At 40.8% G+C, this 25,375-nt stretch overlaps 1 protein-coding gene across 1 annotated transcript in view; it reads right to left on the reverse strand.

The window, feature by feature from the left end:
• PTPN4 (protein tyrosine phosphatase non-receptor type 4) overlaps nt 1–25,375 on the reverse strand; it is a 290,817-nt gene that overhangs the window by 130,511 nt on the left and 134,931 nt on the right. The window contains exons 6-9 of the mRNA XM_090279321.1: nt 25,148–25,192; nt 24,827–24,879; nt 24,127–24,247; nt 11,618–11,705 (exon numbers count right to left, since the gene is read on the reverse strand). Of these exons, the coding sequence (XP_090135447.1) occupies nt 11,618–11,705; nt 24,127–24,247; nt 24,827–24,879; nt 25,148–25,192 (307 nt within the window). The remainder of the gene's footprint in view (nt 1–11,617; nt 11,706–24,126; nt 24,248–24,826; nt 24,880–25,147; nt 25,193–25,375) is intronic.

Raw genomic sequence — 25,375 nt, forward strand, 5'->3', positions numbered from 1 at the left:
TTAACATCCGCAGACCCACCCACTCTGGGAATGAAGACCAGGGCAGCAGCTACAGGGGCACCAGTCCAGTGCGGAAGTGGGAGAGGTGCCTGGAAAAGGGGTGAGTGCTGGGCAGGCGGCATTGTTCCCTCTAGGACACCTCCCCAACAAACAGCACCACATTGTGGTGAAACAGGTTGCACTGTACTAACGAATCCCTAAGGCTCAGTCCCTTACAACATGACAGGAGCGACACCTTTACATGGGACGCGGAGGCAAAAAAACACAGGAGCCTGTCAGAATGGGGAGACAGAGACGTATGGCCCAAAAGGGGAAACTGAATTCTCCAAATACTTTGAAATTAAGGAACATACTTCTAAATAAACCTTGCATCAAGGTTCCAGTGGGACAATTAAGCGAACAGGAGATAGGCAATCAAACAGATAAAGAGATAGACAATCTAACACATGTAGAATTCAAAACACTGGTGATAAAAGATGCTCACAGGCTTCACAGATATGCATGAGGATGGCAAATGCATAAGAGAAGAAGTGATTCTAATGTTATCTTTTCATCATTGTTTTTAGCTTAATTGTACTTACTCAGAAATTATATTCCATGTTTGAAAACAATGAATATTCTGGAATTGCTGGGGACAGTATTCTACATGGATCAACTAAGTCAAGTTTGCTGATTGTATTTTTTTTAAGTATATATTATTAATTATGTTTTTACAAAAGTTCCAATTTTTTACCCCTTTGCTCCCATCTGCTCAGTAACCCCATACCCTTCAGCAATTCCATCCCCTCTTAGTTCATGTCCATGGGTCATGCATATAAGTTCTTTGGCTTCCCCTTTTCCTATATTATTCTTAACTTCCCCTGTCTATTTTGTACCAACCGATTATGCTTCTTAATCCCTGTACCATTTCACCATTTCTCCCCCTTCCCCCTCCCGGCTGATAACCCTCCAAAAGATCCCCATACCTATGATTCTGTTCCTATGCTGGTTTGCTTAGTTAGATTTTGTTTTTATTTTTTGGATTCAGTTGATAGTTGTGAGTTTGTTGTGATTTTAGTGTTCATAGCTTTGATCTTTTTCCTAAGTAAATTCCTTTGACATTTCATATAATATTGGCTTGGTGATGATGAACTCCTTTAGCTTGACCTTGTCTTGGAAGCACTTCATCTGCCCTCCAATTCCAAATGATAGCTTTGCTGTATAGAGTAATTCTGGATGCAGGTTTCTTTTCACCACATTGAAAACTGCTTGCCAGTCCGTTTCTGCCTGCAAAGTGTCCTCTGAGAAATCAGCTGATAGTCCTATTGGCAACCCCCTGTAGGCAACTCTCTGCCTCTCTCTTGCTGCCCCCAGGACTCTCTCTTTATCTTTCACCTTTGGCATCTCAGTCATGATACGTCCTGGTGTGGTCCCCTCTGGGTCCAGCTGCCCCAGAACCCTCTATGCTTCCCTGACCCGTATGTCCATTTGCTTCACAAAATTTGGGAAGTTTTCCTCATTTTTTTCAATTTTTACTTCCTCATTCGGCACTGGTTAACTGTTTTTTTCTTTCTTATGTACCAAATCATTGGTTCAAATCCCAGTTTCCTTCCTCTCACCATTGGTTTGTGTGGATTTTCTTTCGTTTCATAGCATAGCCTTCACTTCTTCTCTTATGCATTTGCTGTACTTAAGCATATCTGTCAAGCCCGTGAGCATCTTTATCACCAATGTTTTGAATTCTGTGTCTGTTACATTTTCAATCTCCTCATTTGTTAGGTTGGCTGTCTCCTTGTCGCTTACTTCTCCCACTGGAACCTTGGTCCGTTCCCCTTTTGGGTCATACTTCTCTGTCTCCTCATTCTGAACAGGCTCCTGTTTTTGTTTGCCTCTGTGTCCCAGGTAGAGGTGTCGCTCCTGTTACATTGTAAGGGGAGGAACCTTAGGGATTGTCAGAACAGGGCAACCTGTTTCACCACGCTGTGGCGCTATTTGTGGGGGAGGGGTCCGAGAGGGAATAATGCTACCTGCCCTGCACTGGCCCCCTTTCCAGGCACTTCTCACACTTCTGCACTGGACTGGCGCCCCTCTAGCTGCTGCGCCAGCCATCGCTCCCAGAGTGGGTGGGTCCGCGAACGTTCTTGGACCGTGGGGGCCCCCCAAACAAGCAGACGCTGCTGAGATACCAGCAGTCTCTGCCTCCACCCCAACCCCCCCGGTATGCACAGTCAGAAACAATGAGGCTTGATTTTCCCCAGTTCCAGGACTGTGAGCTGTGAGGTCCAGTGAGGAGCCAGAGGAGCCAGGGAACCTCCACAGGTGTCCCACCTGACCTTTAAAACCTGTGACTGCGCTCTCCGCCAGCCTGCCACCGCTGCTGCCGTCGCCGCTACCACACCACGTCCTCCCCACTCCAGCTTTGCCCCTCCCACCTACTTGGAGAAGCATTTCTTCCTTATATCTTTGTTTGCTGGACTTCCATGCAGCCCAGTTCTCCAGAACCTCTGGTTGCCTCCAGTCTTGAGGCAGCTGCACTCCATCCTAGTTATGGAGGGAGATGCAGAGCGTCCGTCTACGCCTCTATCTTGGCCGGAAGTTCACTGAATTAATTTTTAAAAATTTCTATATCTTGCTGATTTTCAAAATGTTTTACTGGTGAATTAATAAGGGACATTCGAATCTATCACTTTCTTTTAAAATACAATGTTGAGAGAATAAAAGGACAAACCAAAGATGAAAAAAAATATTTTCAAATCACATATCCAACAAAAACCATGTATCTAGAACACATAAAGAGTTCTCAAAACACAAAAGAAAAGTAGGAAATAAACAACAAGCGAAACATCTCAACACATATTCATGAAAGAAAATAGCATATGCAATGTCATCAGTCATTAAAAAAATGCACAGGCCTAGAGAGACACGCTGGGTCTCCCTCCACAACTAAGAAGGAATACGACTACCTCAAAACTAGAGACAACCAGAAATTACAAAAAAGCAAGCTGCATGGAAGTCCAAGAAAAAAAGATATAAAGAAGAAATACTCATCCAGACAGGTAGGAGGAGAGGAGCTAGGGTGGAGAGGATGTGGTGTGGAAGCAGCGGCAGTGGTGGCGGTGGCGGTGACAAGAGCAGGCTGACAGAAAGCGCAGTCACACATTTTAAAAAGTGGGGAGGGACACTAGGGGAGTGTTCCCAGCCCCTGACCTGACAGCACAGCTCATGATCCCAGTGCCAGGGAAAACCAAGCCTCACTGCTTCTGACTGTGCAAACCAGTGGGAGTTGGGGTGGAGGAAGAAATTGCCAGTCTCTCAGCAGAGTCAGCTTGTTTGAAGGGCTCCCACATTCTTAGAATGTCCACAGACCCACACACTCTGGGAACGACAGCCAGGCCAACAGCTAGAGAGGTGCCAGTCCCATATAAAAGTGGGAGAATTGGACTTCCGGCCAAGATGGAGGCTTAGACGGACGCGCTAGGTCTCCCTCTACAACTAGAGAGGAATACAACTACTTCAAAACAAAGGATAACTAGAAATTCCAGAAAATAAAACTACACGGAAGCCCAACATATGAAGTTATAAACCAGCGGCGCCCTTTGGGCAGGTAAGAGTGAAAGGGGGCGGCGCTGTTCGCGGTCGCACCTGGGACAGCGGCGGGGAGAACAATCCCGGCTGCAGTCGAACCCCCGGCAGCTCGCGACCCCAACGCTGGGGAAAGCAGCCACCACATCGCCTTGAACAGTGAGGCCCAGGGGGGCGGGAGGACGGATCCCGGTCTCCTAGCGGAATAACTGTGTGAATCCATCTTGGACCCCCGCCCCCAAAGAAAGTGCCACAGGGCTGCGAAATAGGTCGCGGACAGGCACCGGTCGCTGGATTGTGACGACAAAGCACCACGGCACAGCAAGAAAGGCTGCTGAACGGCGCCGGTCGCTGGGTCATTACGAGTACACAGGCACTGCCCCCTACAGCCGGCCCAAGAAAACAAAACGCATCTGTCAAAATGAGGCAGACAACTATAGAAATCCCGGTGGCACAGCTCACCAGGCAACAGATGGAAAACCTGACAGATGAACAGATAAGAAACCTGTCAGATGCTCAGTTCTGGGCCATTGTTATCAGGTGGCTTACAGAATTCACAAAAGATCTGGAAAAAGATGAGAAAGAAGCGAAAAACACTCATAACGAAAGGAACAAAACCACATACGAGACAGATGGTGAGGAAAAAAAATCCAGAGTTCATTTCAACAAACTGGAATATGGAGAAGGAACAAGCAGTCAACCAGTGCAGCGAGAGGAAATGGGAAGCAAGGATGAGAGGATCAGAAACCTCTGGGATAGCTATAAAAGACCCAACATAAGAATCATTGGTTTGCCAGAGAGCGAGGAAGATGAACTAGAACTTGAAAAATTGAGTGAAAATATAATAAAGGAGAACTTCCCAGACTTGGGGAAGGGAATAGACTTACAGGTCCAGGAAGCACAGAGAGTTCAAAAAAAACTGGACCCAGGGAGAACCACTCCAAGACACATTATAATCAAAATGTCAAAAATTAAAGATAAAGAGAGAATCTTAAAAGCAGCAAGAGAGAAGAAAAGAATTATGTACAAAGGGGTCCCAATTAGACTATCAGCTGACTTCTCAAGGGAGACCCTGCAGGCAAGAAGGGACTGGCAAGAAATATTCAAAGTAATGAAAATCCAAAACCTACAACTATGAATACTCTATCCAGCGAAATTGTCATTCAGAATAGAAGGACAGAGAAAGTGTTTCCAGGACAAAATAAAACTGAAAGAGTTCATTAGATCCAAACCACTGTTATATGAGATGTTAAAGGGACTGGTTTAGAAAAAGGAGAATCAAGACAATGAAATCTAAAATGAAAACTGCATCACAAGAAACAACAGAAGCTAGGGAATTGAAACAAAGGCAAAACTAAACAGGCAACGAGAGTGGAAAAAGAACTATAGGTACGGGGAACATATTGGGGGGAGGTCAACAGGGAGGGGGAATGGGGAGAGGGAGGGAGATGATATAGGAATTAAGGATCATGGTAGGAGGGAATGGAATAGACAGAGAGAGGTTGAGCAGAACTGTATACACAACTAATGGACATGATCTAAAAGGGGGGGACAACTGGAGGGAGGGGGGCCACCGGGTGGAGGGGAGCAGAGGGAAGGGAAATTGGCACAAATGTAATATTATAATCAATAAAACACATTAAAAAAAATAAAATAAAATAAAAGTGGGAGAACTGTCTGGAAAGGGGGCAAGCGCTGAGCAAGCAGTACAGTTCTCTCTCTGATCCCTCCCCCACATACAACACCACACCGTGGTCAAATGGGTTGCCCATACTGATCAATACCTAAGGCTCCGCCCCTTACAAAGTAACAAGAGTGACAGCTCTACCTAAGACACAGAGGCAAACAAACATAGGACCCTTTCAAGTGAAGAAACAAAGAAGTATGGCCCAAAAGGGGAACGGATCAAGGTTCCACTGGGAGAACTCAGCGACAAGGAGATACCCAACCTAACAGATGCAGAATTCAAAACACTGGTGATAAAGATACTCACAGGCTTGACAAATATGCTTGAATACGGCAAGCACACAAAAGAAGAAGTGAAGGCTATGCTAAGTGAAACGAAGGAAAATCCACACAAAATGAATGGTGAAGGGAAGGAAACCAGGATTCAAATCAATGATTTGGAACATAAGGAAGAAAAAAACAGTCAACCAGTACAGAATGAGGAAGCATAAATTGAAAAAAATGAGGAGAGGCTTAGGAACTTCTGTGACAACTTTAAACGTGCCAATATCTGAATCATAGGGGTGCCGGAAGGAGAACAGGAAGAACAAGAAATTGAAAGCTTATGTGAGAAAATACAGTAATGAGAGGAAACTTCCCAAATTTGGTGAAGGAAATAGACATAGAAGTCCAGGAAGCACAGAGAGTCCCAAACAAGCTAGACCCAAAGAGGGCCACACCAAGACACATCATCATTAAAATGCCAAAGGTTGAAGATAAAGAGAATCTTAAAAGCAGCAAGAGAAAAGCAGAGTTACCTACAAAGGGGTGCCTATAAGACTATCAGCTGACTTCTCAAAAGAAACTTTGCAAGCAAGAAGGGACTGGCAAGAAGTATTCAATGTGATGAAAAGCCCTTAAGGACCTACAACCAAGATTGCTCTATCCAGCACAGCTATCATTTAGAATGGAAGGGCAGGTAAAGTGCTTCCCAGACAAGGTGAAGGTAAAAGAGTTCATTATCACGAAGCTATTATTGTATGAAATGTTAAAGGGACTTATTTAAGAATAAGAAGATCAAAACTATGAACACTAAAATGACAACAAACTCATTAACTACCAACAACTGAATCTAAAAAGTAAAAACAAAGTCCAACTAAACAAACCATAATAGGAACAGAATCATAGGTATAGGGATCATTTGGAGGTTATCAGCTGGGAGGGGGAAGGGGGAGAAATGGTGAAATGGTGCAGGGATTAAGAAGCATAATCAGTTGGTACAAAATAGACAGGGGGGTGTTAAGAATAATATAGGAAAGGGTGAAGCCAAAGAACTTACATGCACGACCCATTGACATGAACTAAGGGGGATGGGATTGCTAGGGGGAGGGTGGATACTGGGCAGAGGGGAGCAAAGGGGGCAAAATTGGGACTACTTTAACAACATAACCAATAAAATATACCTTAAAAAAATGCAAAGTAAAACCACAATGAGGGGTGGTGAACACATAATACAATAAATTAATTGACATGTGTTTGTGGAATTGTGCATCTGAAACCTGTATAATTTTGTTAACCAGTGTCATGCCAATAAATTCAATAAAGAAAAACAAAGAAAAGCTTAAAAAGAAACAAAACCAAACAAACTGTATCCCATGCTAAAAGGGATGTGAAACATTTGGAATGTGCAAATAATGCTGGTGGGGATACAAACTGGTTCAATCATTCTAGAAAACTGTTAGTAATTTCATATAAAGCTAAACTAAATATGCACTTACCATATGACACAGCAATCCCACTCTGGTTTTTACCCTACAGAAATGAAAACTTAAATTTCACACAAAAACCTGTAAGTGTTTGCAGTAGGACTATAATTAAAAAACACACAGGAAACAATCCAGATGTCCTTCAATGGGTGACTGATTAAACAAACCATGGTAAATCTATATAATGGAATACAATATTCCCTCACTTATCACGGGTATTATGTTCTAGGCCTCCCCGCGATAGGTGAAAATCCACAAAGTAGGAACCTTACATTTATTTTAGTATTTACATATATTTTAAGACTTTATAAACCCTTCCCACACACTTATAAACCATTCCCAGTCCTTTATTAACCTTCCCCACTCCCTTATTAACCTTTTCCACACTTTTATAAACACTACTTATGTTCTTAAACATATTCTACACTCTTAAACCTACGTAACTTTAATAACACACGTATACAGTACCGCAAAATCCTGCGATATAGCAAAAAGTCCATGATAAATAATTAAATATAATATTTTAAAATATCCCGCGATACAGTGAGGCCACGATAAGTGAACCGCGATACAGAGAGGGTCTACTGTACTACTCAACAATAAAAGGAACAGACTATTATTGATATACACAATAACTTGGATAAGTCTCAAATGCATTACTGGAAATACAAGAAGCCCATTTCTAAAGGTAACAGACTACAGAATTTCATTTATAAGACACTTTTAAATAGACAAAACTAGAGTCAGAAAATAGACCAGCGGTTATCAGACATTAGGTGTTAAGTAGAAGGTTGGACTACAAGGGGCAGCATGACTGAGAAGTTTGGGGGGTGATTAAACTGTTCTGCATTCTGATAGCAGCAATGGTTACATGGATCTATATGTGTGTTAAAACTGAGCACACACACACACACACACAAAAATTCCATTTACTTAAAAAAAAAACAAAAAAACGAACCATCCCCCTGGCTCCATCCTGCAAATCATTTTTCTTTTCTTTTTATCCTGAAGTTCTCATTTATTCTTTACCTTTCTACCCTTTTCCCTTATTCATATAATCTAGACATACAGTTTTGATTTTGTCAAATATTCCATGTTTTCTAAAGGTGATTTCAGTCTTTATTCATGCTGATGGCTCTATAGTCAAAAACGCTCTTTGCTATTCTTATTCATTCTTCTGGCTTCAGTAAATTATTTCTTCTAAGAAGGCTTTCCTACTTTGTGCTCCCAGGTTGAATTAGATATTCCTGCCATGTGATCTCAGTATTCTGTACTTTCCACTTCGTATCCTCACATACGAGCATTTAATTGTCAATATATGTTCCATTTTTTCTCACACACCATACTGTAAGCTCCATGAGGGCAGGGGTAATTGATTATTTTGTGCACTAAGTAACCTTTAGCACCAACATTGTGCAAGGCACATAACAGAGCCACCACAATGAATACACTAAGTTTATTTGTATTTTGCAGATTGCTATAAGTAGCTTGGTTCTGGTAGGGAGAAAACATCTGCTTTTCAAAATAAAATATAACAAAGCAAATACTTTTGCTTTGTGATATTCAATTAAAACTTAAGCGTTCTGTTAGTATATCCTCCCCTCTACCTTTTTGCTCCTGATGCTGCAAAATTCCCCTTCACATTCACTGAACATTTGCACATTTTCTTCTTCAGCTCTCTGTATCCACACATGACAGAAGCTACCTTTTCTGGCTTTAAAAAGAAAATCTGTACAAAATATGTTCTGAATAACTCTGATCGTTCAAATCTTTTAATCTGGTATTCTAGATTTATAACTTTCTGAGAACAAGTTTTACAATCAAATAATTTAAATAACAAAAAAGCTTACTTTAAATCTATAAATAATAATATGGTTACTTATGTTTGAGATCCAGCCATGTCACTTAAAAAGGGAAAGTATAAAGCTTCTACAAAGCAAAAGTAACCTCCATCAGAACAAGAAGGCAACCAACCTAATGGGAGAAGATACTTGCAAACAACTGCTCCAACAAGAAGTTAATATCCAAAATATATAAAGAACTCATACAATTCAACACCAAAAAATCCCCAAAAATCCATTTTAAAATAATGGGCAAAGGACCTAAAGAGACACTTCTCCCAAGAAAACATACAAGTTACCAACAAATATATGAAAAGATGCTCAACACCACTAGCTATTAGGGAAAACTACAATGCAAATAAAAACTACAATGAGATACCACCTCACACCTGTTAGAATGGCTATTATCAACATGACAAGTCAAGTGTTAGAGAGGTTCTAGAGCAACGGTTCTCAACCTGTGGGTTGTGACCCCTTTGGGGGTCAAATGACCCCTTCACAGGGGTCGCTTAAGATCATCGGAAAACACATATATGATTACATATTGTTTTTGTGATTAATCACTATTCTTTAATTATGTTCAATTTGTAACAATGAAAATACATCCTGCATATCAGATATTTACATTACGATTCATAACAGTAGCAAAATTACAGTTATGAAGTAGCAATGAAAATAATTTTATGGTTGGGAGTCACCACAACATGAGGAACTGTATTAAAGGGTCGTAGCATTAGTAAGGTTGAGAACCACTCTTCTAGAGAAAAAGGAACCTTCATATACTGCTAGTGGGAATGTTAACTGGTACAGCCACTATGGAAAACAGTATGGAGGTTCCTCAAAAAATTAATAGAATTACCATATGACCCAGCAGCCTCTATTCTAGATATCTACCTGAAATATTTGAACACATTTATTCACCAAGATATATGCCCCGCTGGATGTTCACAGAAGCATTACTCACGGTGGTCAAGACCTGGAAACCAAAGTGTCATTCAATAGATGGCTGGATAAAGAAGATGTGGTATATATACTATGGAATACTACTCAGCCATAAGAAAAGATGAAATACTGCCATTTGTGAGATGGGCGGACCTTGATGATATTATGCTAAGTGAAATAAAGTCAGTCAGAAAAAGCTAAAAACCATGTGATTTCACTCATATGCAGGATATATGGTGGTTACCAGAGAGAAGGTAGGACGGCAAGTAGTAAAGGGTAAAAGGAGTCAAATACATGGTGACAGAAGATGATTTGACTTTGTGTGGTGGGCACACAATGCAATATACAGATTATGTATCATAGAAGTATATACTTGAAACCTATATATTATTAACCAATGTCACCCCAATAAATTTAATAAAGAACAAGATAAAAGGAAAGTAGTCTAATACTCTTGTATTTCATTGATAGGAGTCAGAGATAACAGATAACAGGCTAAGCTACCTTTAGAAAACTGATAAGGGCTAAAATGACTGAATGTAGGTGTCTTTTTATTGTTAACTATTGCAGGTATTACACATTTCCATTGATTTTAAACTTTACAATAAAAAAAATTGAGTTGCACAAATACTGAGGCACTATGCTATATTTTAGAGAACCATGTTCAAAGGTAGTATCCCCCAAATTGGAGGGAGAGTGAAAGGGTACATTTTAAAGAAAACAGAAAGTTCAAGAGAGACTCACATTGTAAATGGCATGAGACAAATAGATTCGTAGGTCACACACACTCAGAATTACCAGATATACTTATGGGAGGAAAGCAAGTCATTTTGTTTTTTAAAGGAGAGACTGACACAAGCACTGTGAAATAAAAGGTTAGTGCTCCTCTTAGAACATAGCCAGGTGAGGCCTTAAAAAGCAAAACCATTACGTGAAGTAGAGGTTTGAGTTCTCAAACTGCTGTTTGTCTGTCTGTATAAGTCTGTAAATTAAAATAAATTAAAAATATATAACTAAAGAAAACTTAACTTTCTTTCAGGTTGGTATCCTTATTAGGCTTGGCAATTAGACAAAAGAGAACGTAAAACCTGTAACAAACTTAACCAATGATTACCTATAACTCCATTTTTCACTGGTTACAGAGAATAGCTGTAACTCCAGGTACTTCTAAAGGAACATAACACCTCTTGATAAAGTATGGGAAGGAATCTAGGGGTAAAGACACAAAAATGAAAGATAGCCACTCACAAATATGCATATGGCAGGAGGATAATAGTCTTTAGGAAGCATCCAAATTTGACACAATAAAAAAAAAAGTTAGTGTTGTGTAGAAACCAGTGATTATAAATTCCATCTTAATGAAGGGATTTGGGGGAAAACAGCCAAAATATATTAATATGCTTCATTTTGTGCTTTATAAATAAAAAATTTCAATGTCACTAAATGAATAAAAAAAGTGCAGTAATACAAACCTAAGTGATGTGAAAGCCATATTTTATGATTATCACAAGTTAAATATATAAACAACTACTTTCCCTGTAACTAAATCTTCATTTTGTAAAATAAATTCTAAAGATACTGTCCCCAATAGTCTGCAAAAATTATCTTTATAATATAAGCCACTTGAAGAAAAATAAAATGAAAGATCTACTTCAACTATTCTTCTCAACAGGAATTGAATCTTAAGTGATTTGTGAAAATATTTCAACTCAAAGGACATTTTCAGTACTACTATGTTGGCAACACTCACTAGTTTTTACATTTGTTACTTAATGCTATCAGGGCATTACTGAGTAAATATAGCCTAGCTCAACAACATCAAGGTAAGTTTTCTTCACTTACCCTTGCATAGTGGAATTCAACTCCATAGAGTTCTAAGGTACGTGCTTTGTTCAGGTAATTAAATTCTGCTTCTGCAGGAGATAAGCCTCTGTAAAGACATCATTAGGTTAAAAATTATATCAATCACAAACATAGCCAAATTAGCAAAGGCTATTTATCTGGAAAATTTTCAGCACCTTAAATAAATATTTCACAAAACATCACACATGTACTACTCCTCTTAGTTGTGTATAACAACATTTAACGTATCTGGAGGGTACATTTTCAGTAACACAAATTATTACTTTGTACAATATATTCTTATTTTCGAGAACTATAAGAATGCATCAAGTTTGAAAAGTCCGCAGCTGTTCTTATGGCTGTTAGAAAGTCACTCATTCTCAGACGTAAGTAGTGATTTTCAGAATTTGGTCTGTAGACCATATTTGCATTTAAATCACACAGACTGCTTCTGAAACATGCAGATTCTGAGACAACCTCCAAGCAGTGTTTCTCAGAAAATCATCCACAGATAGGTATTGATACATAACAAATACAGAAAATGAAAGTGTCAGTCTTTTATAAAACCTTGACAGACTGATTTTATGTCTGTTGAATCTAACAATTAAATATGCCTTGTAATTTTTATATATTTGTTTATTTTTCCATTATACTTTTCTATTAATTCATTTTTTAATGTATTTTTTAGAAGCACTCTTCTATGACAGGACTAGGAAAAAAATGGTCTTTCATAACACATAGTTTCAGAAGTACTATTCTAGAGTCTGATATTAAAATAAATGGCATCCAAAAGGCTCACATTTAAGACATATCCTGGGTGATTCTTATGAACACAAGTTTTAAGGTTTCTTTATTTTTAGAGAGAGGGGAAGGGAGGGAGAAAGAGAAGGAAAAAAAACACCAATGTGTGGTTGCCTCTCACGCGCCCCCAACTGGGGACCTGGCCTGACAACCCAGGCATGTGCCCTGACTGGGAATGAAACCCGCGACCTGTTGGTTCTCAGGCCGGCACCCTATCCACTGAGCAACACCAGCCAGGGATAAACACAAGTTTTAGAACTATAAAACCATGTAAAGCCTTTAAAATTGATCTACTCCTATAGAATATACTGTTCTAACAACCTTAGTTAATCTGTTATTATCAGACTACCACAGAGCAAAAGCAGCAAATTAAAAAAGCAAACATATATATCTTTCATTCACTAAGGATACTAAAATAAAGGAGCCACAGCCTGTAAATGCATATTCATTTATATGGGATTACTCGGGAAAAAAAAAAAAAAAAGCACATATACCTCAGCTTCCCATAAAATTAATTAAGTTAAATACTCAACCTTCCCTACCCCATTCCCAGTTAAACATGATGGGCAATTCTATGTTTTTCTTTGTTTAAAGATTTGAGGAATTATTTCTTTAAACCAAACAAATATATAATCAATACTTTGTAAAATGTATAATCCTTTTCCTTGTTGTAAAATGCATAATCCTTTTCCTTGTAGAAAAGACTTTTCATTATTGGTAAATTTTTCATAAATTGGGTTTATCTTCAAACTCTTGATTCGGATATTACAAATGGCATTTATTTTAGAGCAAAATAGTCCCCTCACCACATTAGGCCAGCATTAAAATTCTCATTCATTATTCTTATTTTAGATCAGTGGTCAAAAACTTTTCCTGGAAAGAGCTAGAAAATAAAACACTTTAAACTTTCAGGCCATATGGTCTCTGTTGCAGTATTCAACTCTGCTGTTGTGTGAAAGCAACCACAGACAAATGAGGGAACCTTCCAGTAAGTGTTCATCTATGGACACAGAAATTTGAATTTCTTAAAACTTCACGTGCCACAAAATATTATTCTTTATTTTTTTTCCAAACATTTAAACTGTATAAACCATTCTTAAACCATGAGCTATACAAAAACAGGCAATGCCTATAGTTTGCCAACCTGTTTTAGATACATGGGCCATTATCAAATGACAGTAAGTTGCTTCAATAATAAGAGCTAATATTTCTTCAGTGGTTACCATGTGCTAGGCACTGTTCTAAATACTTTATACAGAAACTTAATCCTTACAATAACTCCAGAGGTAGCTAAGTTCTATTATTCCCAATGTACTTATAAGGAATCAGAGCAGCAGAGACATAGATACAGCAAAGGTTAGAAGATAGTATGCAATCTTACCACAATTTCAACCCAGACAGTCTGGATAGAGTTTCACACTCTTAGGCAATATGCAACACCGCCTTAACATATGTTAAAACAAAACGGAACTCTGACCCAACAAACAATATTACCTTCTATTCAAAACAACAGATATCTTCTTGCAAGAAATTATGTAAAAGAAAATCAGACTCATAAAATATCAAAGCTGAATATTGTCGGCAGCCGTCCGTCTCGAGAGACGATGGTGTAGCTTCTTAAGAGTCTATCTGCACCGCCGAGAATGGCTGTGCAGTCCGACTCGGGAGTGACACGGTATCTGTCTCCTCCCGTGTTGAATCGACATCTTGCGATGAAGCTACAGAGCCTGGGCAGGGTGATATGGAGGGTCTGCTGTTGCCCATGCAGCAGACCCCCCCTCTCTTCGCAGCTGAAGGATCCAAGGGAAAGACGGAGTCAATACAGCTTGGCTTCAGGTGCGCCGCAGGAGTTGCCGGTGTTGACTACAACGTCAAACCGCCTTAGGGACTCCGGCTCCGGATTTTCTGTCGGGGTTTACTCCCTTAGCCTTTCCCCTGAAGAAGTATGCCGCAAGGCAGCGGAGGTTTTTTGGAATCAGAGTTTTCCTTCTCTGATGTGCCCTGACTGGAAGATCGAACCAGCGACACTTAGCTCGCAGGCCGACGCTCAATCCACTGAGCCAAACCAGCCAGGGTAAAGATTTATTATAACATTGGGTTAAGTGCTTTAGTGTGGTCGTTCTATCAACCCACAGGGAAGAACTTCATTTCCCTCCCTTAAGGGCACAAATCTTATGGGGGTAACAGTAATACCTACAATGAGAACTGGGAAGCATTTTAGAGGCACAGATGAGATCTCAATGGGTGGCAGCTCCACCTTGAGCAACTTTAGGACATTCGAATACAGACACCATCTCTCCTTTTGACACCAAAGTGCCACCATAACCATCTAATAAGTTGATGACATTAAGAATTTACCCAGAATTTTAAGTTATTCAGGATTCAGACATTTCATAATGTCAGCAAGTGGAAGGGCTCAATTCTGGTTAAGGTAAATTGTGTTTTCCCACAGGAGATTGTAATTACCTAGCACTTCTTAAATTTTTTGCATTATGACAAAAGTGCCCATAACATGTAATTTACCATTTTTAAGTGCACAGTTCAATGGCATTAGCACTTTCACATTGCACAATCATTACTACGATCTATCGGCAGAACTTTTTCTTCATCCCCAACTGAAACTGTCCCGAATGAACACTAAGGCCCTGGAAACCACCATTCTGCTTTCTGTCACTATGAATCTGACTACTCTATGGTCCTCATATAAGTGGAAACATACGGCATTTGTGTTTTTGTTTCTGGTTCATTTCACTTAGTACAGCATCTTTAAGGCATCCATATTGTAGTGTGCATTTGAATTTCCTCCCTTTTTAAGGCTGAATAATATTCCTTTGTATGTTTGGATCACATGTTCTTTATCCATTTATCCATTGGTGGACACTTGGGTTGCACTTTACAGTTCACAATTGTCATCATTTTCTCTACTTGAAAGATGGTTTTAAAAGGCTCCAAGAGGTGAAGTGACTTGCATGGGATCACTTAGTGACATGTAAGCACTCATTTCAACTCCAGTCTTGCTCTTTCCAGATGAAGGTCTTGCCTACCACCTACAGAGCTCTGGGTCAACGACTGTGCTCACTCAGTGAACACTCACTGAGCGTCTACTGGGAGCCAGGCCCTGCCCCAAGCCCTCTCAGCAGCCCATCTAAACCTCAATCCACCCAGAACCCCCGCAGGAGCCAAGACTGCCCAACAAAAGAATTATGCCCCAAAGGGCCTGGCAGCTGCGATAACATTGTCACTGGCTTATCTGCAGACTGGCTGGATGGGGAACAGTGGTGCTCATGGCAGGAATAAGAAACTTGCCCAAGTGGGAGGTTGCTGGAACACTGCACCCAAGTACCGTCCTCTCCCTGGGAGCCAGGGAAACTGACACATCACTCAGGCCCAAGTCATGGGCCCCTAACTGCAGAGACAGAAAAGGTGCTTTCTTGCCTGTGCCCTTGCAATAAGATAGGTGTTATTCTCCCTAGATGAGGAAGCAGGGTCTCAGAGAGGGAAAATGATTTACCCAAGGTCACACAGCTCATGTGTGCCTGAGCCAGGATTTGAGTAAGATCTGTTGGCACTAAGGCCCTAATGTTGACTACTACAAATAATGTGCATGATTACATATCATTATAAGAATCTGGGTGGAAAGAGAGTGACATGGCTTTCACTGACCGAGCTAGAAAATGGCTCAATCCCTGTAGGCCTTGTTATCCAATGCACTGACCAGGGAAACAGCAGAGGAAAGTTGAGAAAGTCATGGCTTCAATTCCTTGGCCTTCGGGAAGGCTGCCCTTCTCTTTTCTAGCTGAGTGATGAGAGTCTAAACCTCTGTCTCCTTGACAACACAAAAGCCACACTTTAACACGGGTCCCTACCTGGTCTTTCTGGAAGTTTCTGAGGAACACTTATCCTTGCATTCACCCAAGCTGGGCATGCTGCCACTTGTCACCCTGGCTGATGCTCTCGGCTCCTGCAGGCCTCTGCTCCTCCTCCCTCAATACCTGGACATAAGTGAGGCCTGTCCTGTGAGTCTCTGGAACCAGGCTTTCTCAATTGATATAATCCAGCTGTGGAAATCTTGCAACACAAAAGAAAACCTAACCTGGATCGAGGACACATCGCAGCTCCTGGATTCCACTAGTCCTGACTCTCCAGGGAACCCCAAACGCACCAACTCTCTTAGTAGTCTTATAAGGACCTGGTCACTTCCCTCAGTGGGGTGCTTTGGGCCCCCTTCAGGACCGAGGCACTCACTCCCCAACTCATGGCAGCATCGGATGCTCAAGGCCCCAGAACCCTGTGCTTCCCCGATGTCGGGCCAGAGGGAGCTGTCATGCCTAAGGGTGTGCCACACCCTCAAGGAAGGCCACATCCAGTGACTGGTCAATGCAGAGCCTTCGTGTCTGAATTCAGGGCTATGCTGGAGGGCCACCAACCAAGCTCCCCATGGAATTGCCTGAGGTTCACAGTTGGACTCTCCCTCCATGTGGGCCTGCGGCCTTTGCGCCCCCACAGGACTTGCTCCCAAGAGCACCCCCAACTGACTTTCCACATGCACATCTCCCCCCTGGAACCTTCTTCCAGGGAAGGCAGCCTATGGTGCGGTCTCTCATCATGTCTCCCTGACAGGGCGTCACAGCCCCTGCGGTTCACAAAGTTGTCAGCAATCACGTTCCTTGTTCTCACAGCAGTTCCTGGGGGTGGGGAGGTGGAGGTGGCACTTCCTCAACTCCCAACTCTAAATACCATGGTGCAGGGACTTGTCTGCATCGGCAGTCATGCCTGGGTGACCTCATTTAGCTTCGTGGCTGTCCTTCCATGGACAATTTCCAAATTTGCTCCTCTCCTCTGATCACAGACCCTCTGTCCAGCTAGGACTCCACTCAGATGTCTAACATTTCAGCTCTGCACATCTAACCCTGAACTCCTGATCTCCACCCACCTAGCTCCCCTCTCTTCCTCATGCCCCCCATGCAATGTCAGCACGTCACATCCGCAGTCTAGGTCACGTTGCAGGGTGGCTACTTGCTCCTTGCCCCTCCCACCACACCACTGCAGGGGCTTCCTCCTTGGGCTTCCTGTGGCTCCCATTGTCCCCACACCCAGAGCCTCTGTGAACAGAGCCCTGAGCCTGGTTCTTCTGTAACTGCAAGGCACACAACAGTTCCTCTGATCAGCACCTTCCATCGCTGCCATCTCACTGGGTCTGAAAGCCAGCCCTTGCCATTGGCTGCAAATGGCAACCTGCACCTCCTCCCCCCATATCATCTCTGCCTGAATATTGTAATGAGTGAAAAACTGCTATCTTCAAGGACTTTTTAAAAATTAATTTAGTATTACAAAAGTTCCTTTTCTCTTCTTGGCTCATTACTAAACAAAAATGATTTCCTTCACACAAATAAAAATTGAGAAAAAATTGCTAAGTAGATTGTAACAGACTGATATTCTAAAATTCCTGGCAACTTTATATAATAAGAAAAACTTTTCACACTCTGGCCAAGATAGACACGCGGCATCTCCCTCCACGACTAAGAAGAGATACAACTACAGCAGTCCCTCTATATTGTAGTTCACTTAACGCGGCCTCACTGTATTGCGGGAATTTTAAAAGTGTTATTTTTAATCACTTATTGCGGATTTTTCACTATATCGTGGGATTCTGCTGTACTATATATGTATTTCAGAGAAGGAAAACTCTGACTCCAAAAAACCTCCGCTGCCTTGCGGCATACCTCTTCAGGGGAAAGGCTAAGGGAGTAAACCCCGACAGAAAATCCGGAGCCGGAGTCCCTAAGGCGGTTTGACGTTGTAGTCAACACCGGCAACTCCTGCGGCGCACCTGAAGCCAAGCTGTATTGACTCCGTCTTTCCCTTGGATCCTTCAGCTGCGAAGAGAGGGGGGGTCTGCTGCATGGGCAACAGCAGACCCTCCATATCACCCTGCCCAGGCTCTGTAGCTTCAGCTTCACTGGAGAGGACACTACAGCGTCATCACAAGATGTCGATTCAACACGGGAGGAGACAGATACTGTGTCACTCCCGAGTCGGACTGCACAGCCATTCTCGGCGGTGCAGATAGACTCTTAAGAAGCTACACCATCGTCTCTCGAGACGGACGGCTGCCGACGATATATGTATTTATATGTGTAGTATTTATGATTTTAATGATTTTTGCCTATAATTTTTCAAAAAATATATTAAAAGATATAATAAATGATTCTAACATTAAAAGTATGTTAAATTGAAATGAAGTGCTGCACACTGTTTACAGTATGTATATTTTTTGCGGACGAAAACATACATTATGGTGAAAACGAGATGTACCCTCATGCTCGTTTGTCTGCGTGAGATTGTACAGGGCACACGATTGGCTGATTGATGGAAGGCGACCAACCAGAGTATTGTCTTGTGTATCCTGGGCGCTGACTGGCTCAGTACCCGTAGCATCAGTCTGTCTGCTATCCCGCACTGTGCGCATACGCTCAGCATCTCGCCTTGTCCACTTCTCTCCTACCTCCGATCGCTGTGCATAGTTTTGCTCTGCGGTGTTGTATTTTGTGAAATTTTCCTTAAAGACTGAATTTATTGCAAGCCCTACGATGTCACCCAAATGTTCTGCATCTTCTAAGGATTCTGGCAGTGAACCCAAGCACCAGAGGAAGATGCTTACCATAAAAGAGAAGGTGGAACTTCTCGACAGGTTGAAGGAAGGGAGAGGCTATGCGTCTGTTGGCCACCATTACGGGATCAACGAGTCTACGGTTTGCTATATAAAGAAGGACGAGAAGAGTATCAGGTCTACGGCATCAGTGACTTTCAACAAAATAGCAAAGAGGGAGGTTACTTCCTGCAATAAGATCATTGTGAAGATGGAGTCTGCACTAGCTGTGTGGATAAAAGATTGCAGAAAAAAGAATCTCTCTCTGGATACAAACACCACCATCTGGACAAAGGCCAAGCAACTTTATGATCCTTTAGCAGCAAAAAGGGATGATCACGACGGTGATGAGAATGAAGAAGAGGACGACTACGACGACGATGCTGAAGCAGGACCTTCGAGTGCTTCTCCAACCAGACCAACCCCATTCAGTGCCAGCAAGGGCTGGTTTGACAAATTTCAGAAACGCTTTGAACTCAAGAGCGTTTCTCTGCATGGAGAGGCTGCCTCTGCAGATAAAGCCAGAGCCAAGGAGTACGTGAACAACAATTTCAAAGACATCATCGAGGAAGGAGGCCATAAGCCTGAACAAGTTTTCAACATGGATGAAACAGGCTTATTCTGGAAACGGATGCCGCCTCGCACTTTCATTATGAAGGAAGAAGCAAAAGCCCCTGGCTTCAAGGCCCAAAAAGATAGGGTAACTTTAATCATGTGTGGGAATGCTGCGGGCTTTTTGATAAAGCCAGGGTTTATTTATGAGTCCAAGAACCCAAGGGCCCTAAGAAACAAAAATAAGAATGTGTTGCCTGTGTACTGGATGCACAACCTTAAGGCTTGGATCACGAAAGTCCTCACGGCTGATTGGTTTCATCAATGATTTATCCCAGAGGTTAAGGTTTATCTGGCAGAGAAAGGCCTTGATTTCAAAGTGCTTCTGATAATAGGCAGAGCTAGAGGCCATGCTGTCGACCTGACGACCTGACGTATGATGGTGTCCAGATAGACTTCTTGCTGCTGAACACCACATCGCTCATTCAGCCAATGGATCAAGGCATTATTTGCGCTTTTAAGGCGCTCTACACTCGAAATGCCCTGCAAAACCTCGTTGAAGCTATGGACTCGGATGAAGACTTCTCGCTAAAAGCGTACTGGCATGAATACACAGTTGCATCGTGTCTCCAAAATATTCAAAAGGCCATAAAGGAGATGAAGAGTGAGACTCTGAATACCAGCTGGAAAAAAATGTAGCCAGAAGTGGTCCATGATAACAAGGGATTCTCTCTTGATTAAATCCATCACTCAGCAGTGGATAAGGCCGTGAAGCTGGCAAAAATACTGGGAGGAGAGGGCTTCAGTGACATGAGTACTGCAGACGTAAATACCCTGACTGATGTGCACTCTCAACCGCTGACAGATGAAGACCTGGATGAGCTGACTGAGTCAGCAGGTGAAGAAGAGGATGAGAAACAAGATGAACAATGGGTTAAAGAAGAGGAGGAGGTTGGCCTAACACCTGATCGTCTTGCAACCATGGTCAGAATGGACAGAGAACTTCAATGAGTGGCTGAAGAATGGGACCCCCATATGGTTCGTGCATTGCAGTTTGCAAATTCAATCGACGGTGCCATGTCAGTTTATAAAAACATTCTCAATCAGAAGAAGCAGCAGTGCCAGCAACTCCCCATAACTATGTTCATCACTCGAACGAAGAGGTCAGTTACACCTATGGCTTTAGCAGAAGTAGAAGTTACGGACGAGGCCGAAGATACTACTGCATCACGTGAAGAAGTGCCTGACAAAGTGGTGCCTTTAGAAGAGCTGTAATGCTCTTCTTTGCTGTGCAGTACATTCATCTCATCTTCATCATCTTCATCGTCATCAGTACTGCACAGCTAATTCATCATTATCATCATTCAGGTTGTAGTACACTTCACTGGTGAGTACCCATATAAAATTTTACAGTACTGTATACGTATGTTGTTAAAGTTACGTAGGTTTAAGAGTGTAGAATATGTTTAAGAACGTAAGTAGTGTTTATAAAAGTGTGGAAAAGGTTAATAAGGGAGTGGGAAAGGTTAATAAGGTACTAGAAACGGTTTATAAGTGTGTGGGAAGGGTTTATAAAGCCTTAAAATACATATAAATACTAAAATAAATGTAAGGTTCCTATTTCGCGGATTTTCACCTATCGTGGGGTGGGTGTCTAGAACGTAATACCCACGATAATACTACCACTGTAGTATTCCCTCACTTATCGCGGGTATTACGTTCTAGACACCTCCCACCCCCCCACCGCGAAGTAGGAACCTTACATTTATTCTACATTTTTAAACCTATGTAACTTTAACTACATACATATACAGGACTGCAAAATCCCGCGATAGAGAAAAATCTGCGATAAATAATTAAATATAATATTTTTAAAGTCCCGCAACACAGTGAAGCCATGATAAGTGAACCGCGATATAGAGAGGGACTACTGTACCTCAAAACTAGAGACAACCAGAAGTTCCAGAAAATTGAGCTGCATGAAAGTCCTACAAACAAAGATATAAAGAAGAAATACTCATCCAGACAGGTAAGAAGGGTGAAGAGGAAGCAGTGTGGTGGTGGCAGCAGCGGTGGAAGTGGTAGGCTGGCGGAAAGTGCAGAGACGTGTTTTAAAAATTAGGGAAGGACACCTGGGGAGCGCTCCCAGCACCAGACCAGAGCACACAGCTCACAGCTCCAGTGCTGGGGTAAATACAGGCTCATTGTTTCTGATTGTGCAAACCAGTGCAGGCTGCGGTGGAGGAAGAAATTGTCAGTTATATTAGCAGAGTCTACTTGTTTAAAGGGCCCGCACGGTCCTAGAATGTCTGCAGGCCCACCCACTTTGTGAACAAAGGGCAGGGCAACAGCTACAGGGGTTTCAATCCCATACAGGAAGTGGGAGAAGTGCCTGGAAGAGTGGTGAGTGTTGAGGAAGTGGCATTTTTCACTCAGGCCCCTCCCCCACATACAGTGCCACGACATGGTGAAACAGTTCCCCATATACTGATGAATACTTAAGGCTCCACCTTTTACATAATGTAACAGGTGCAACAGCTCTACTTAAGACACAGAAGCAAACAAACAAAGGAGGCTGTCAAGTTGAGGAGACAGAAATGTATGGCCCAAAGAGGGAATGGATCAAGGTTCCAGTGGAAGAACAGAGCAAAGACAAGATCGCCAACCTAACAGACGTAGAGTACAAATTACTGGTGTTAAAGATGCTCACAGACTTGACAGATATGCTTAAGTATAGCAAATGCAGAAAGGAAGAAATGAAGGACTAGGCTAGATGAAACGAAGGAAAATCCACACAAAACCAATGGTGAAGGGAAGGAAACCGGGTTTCAAATCAATGAAATTGGAACATAAGAAAGAAAAAAAGTCAACCAGTACAGAATGAGGAAATAAGAACTGAAAAAAATGAGGAGAGGCTTAGGAACCTCTGGGACAACTTTAAATGTGCCAACATCAGGATCATAGGGGTGCCAGGAGGAGAAGAGGAAGAGCAAGAACTTGAAAGCTTATGTGAAAAAGTAATGAAGAAAAACTCCCCAAATTTGGCAAAGGAAATAGACATACAAGTCCAAGACACACAGAGTCCCAAACAAGCTAGACCCAAAGAGGACCACTTCAAGAAACAACATAATTAAAAAGCCAAAGGTTAAAGATAAAGAGAGAATCTTAAAAACAGGAAGAGAAAGGCAGAGATTTACCTTCAAGTCGTGCCTATAAGACTATCAGCTGATTTCTCAGAAGAAACTTTACACGAAAGAAGAGACTGGGAAAAAGTATTCAATGTGTTGAATAGCAAGGACCTACACCTAAGATTACTCTATCCAGCAAAGCTATCATTTAGAATGGGTGGGCAGATAAAGTGCTTCCCAGACAAGGTAAAGCTAAAGGAGTTCATCATCACCATGCCATATGAAATGTTAAAGGGGCTTATTTAAAAAATAAATATATAAATAAAAACTATGACCATTAAAACGACAACAGACTCACAACTATCAACAACCGAATCTAAAAAAAAAAAAACAAAAAACAAAATCCAACTACTCAAACCAAAATAGGAACAGAATCATAGGTACGGGGATCATTTGGAGGGTTATCAGCTGAGAGGGGGAAGAGGAAGAGATGGGGAAATGGTGCAGGGATTAAAAGCATTATTTGTTGGTACAAAATAGAGAGGGGGAAGTTAAGAATGACATAGGAATGGGTGAAGCTAAAGAACTTATACGTACGACCCATGGACATGAACTAAGCGGGGACAGGACTGCTGGAGGGAAGGGGAGTACTGGGCAAAGGGGAGTAAAGGGAAAAGAAATTGGGACAAATGTTACAACATAATTAATAAAATACACTTAAAATAAACTTTACATATATAGTGCTGGCAACTTTATGTAAAAAAAACACTTCATACACATACACACATGAGAATTGTATATATACATACAACACATACACACACTTTATATAGGATAAAAAACATTATATAATGAAACTGGCAACTGTTCATAATAGCAAATAAATTTGTTATATATACCTTTACACTTCTTAATGGAAATGAAAATAAGTCTCACGCTAAATAAACAATGATTTTTCTTTTATATAGATCACCTAAATTTCTTTATATCAATCATAACATACTATTTTTCTAATAGTAACTGTTCTACATTAAATAAATATGACGATCACATTAGAAATAATTTAAGCCCTGGCTGGTGTGGCTCAGCTGATTGAGCACTGGCCTGTGAGCCAAAGGGTTGCCAGTTTGATTCCCAGTCAGGGCACATTCTTGGGTTGCAGGCCATGTTCCCAGTTGGAGGCGCACAAGAGGCATAATGACATATTGATGTTTCTCTCCTCTTTTTCCTTCCCTTACACTAATAAATAGATAAATAAATAGATAAATAAATAAATAAAAACCTTTTAAAAAATTTAAGTAAAAAAATTTAAAACATTTCTCTAGAAAGAGGTCATTAAGAAGTTTACCAAATAAGTAGAAAATTAAATAAATCCTTACATATGTTGCTGATGTAATTTTGTAATTTCTTTTTCAAAATCTTGAGGTTGATTAGGAATGAAAGAATAATCTGAGAGGTAGCCTGGCAAGTTTTCTGACTGATTGTAGTCTCCAAGTTCAGCTAATACATAGAAGAAAAATACTCACTTTAATAAACAGACTTAAAATTTTATTATAGCCAAATCAGCAATGTCATGAATTTCATTATATTTCTGGAAGGAAATATTTATGTTTCTGCTGTTACAATTTAAATAAGTTATAACAATACATATAACATTTTTCTAGATCTCAAACAGCTTTAGAATTTGTTTTTTGGAATCAAAGTAATGGCTAACTAATTGGATGTTTCATTACATTTTCTCTGCAGCAACTTTCTTCTTCATAATAACTTATTTCTAAATGATTTACTTATTAAAGGCAATGTATTATTAACACAAATAATGCAATTACACATGTTATTTGCCTCAAAAGTTGGCTAATACTGCCCTGGCCAGTGAGGCTTAGTTGGTTGGGTGTAGTTCCACAAAGCAAAAGTTTGCTGGTTTGATTCCTTGGGTCAGGGCACATGCCTGGGTTGCGGGTTCAGATTCACGTTGGGATGCAATTGATGTTTGTTTCTCTCCCTCTCTTTCTCCCACCCTTCCCCATTCTCTAAAAATAAATAAATAAAATCTTTTTTAAAAAGTGGACTGATACTTACACTGAACAGCAAATGAAGCCAAAAGGGCAGCAGTATTATAAGGACAAGGCAATCTAACAAAACAAAACAGAAAATACATACCCCAAAATTAAACACAATAATTTCAAAAGTACTACAATTTATATTATACTATTCACACTTGAAATTTCCATGACATATATTCTATTAAGTAATACTTTTATTTAATGAAAGCAACTCATGTTATATGTAACCATTTTTCAATAGTAATTTTTTGCAGAGATCATGAATTACTTAAATAATAATTACTTAAAAAATAAGAGTATTTTAAAACCTCATTACTAAGAATTTAAAATAGCCCACCTTCCAGTAAGAATGTCTTGTTTAATTTGCAGAAAATACTGGTACCTTAAAAAAGAAAAGATATTTAGCATTTACTATAATTGTAACATTTAGAGATTAAAAACTGTAAACTTACATTAATAAAATGGAAATATTTAAGTATTTACTCCTATAATAAACATAGTAATACATGAAAAGATTTTAAAATAAGCTTTCATAAATTCATGAATCCAAGTTTTACAATTCTTT

The sequence above is a fragment of the Furipterus horrens genome, unplaced genomic scaffold (assembly GCF_987537825.1).
Source record: "Furipterus horrens unplaced genomic scaffold, mFurHor1.1.pri manual_scaffold_1, whole genome shotgun sequence".
In the NCBI taxonomy this organism is placed as follows: Eukaryota; Metazoa; Chordata; class Mammalia; order Chiroptera; family Furipteridae; genus Furipterus; species Furipterus horrens.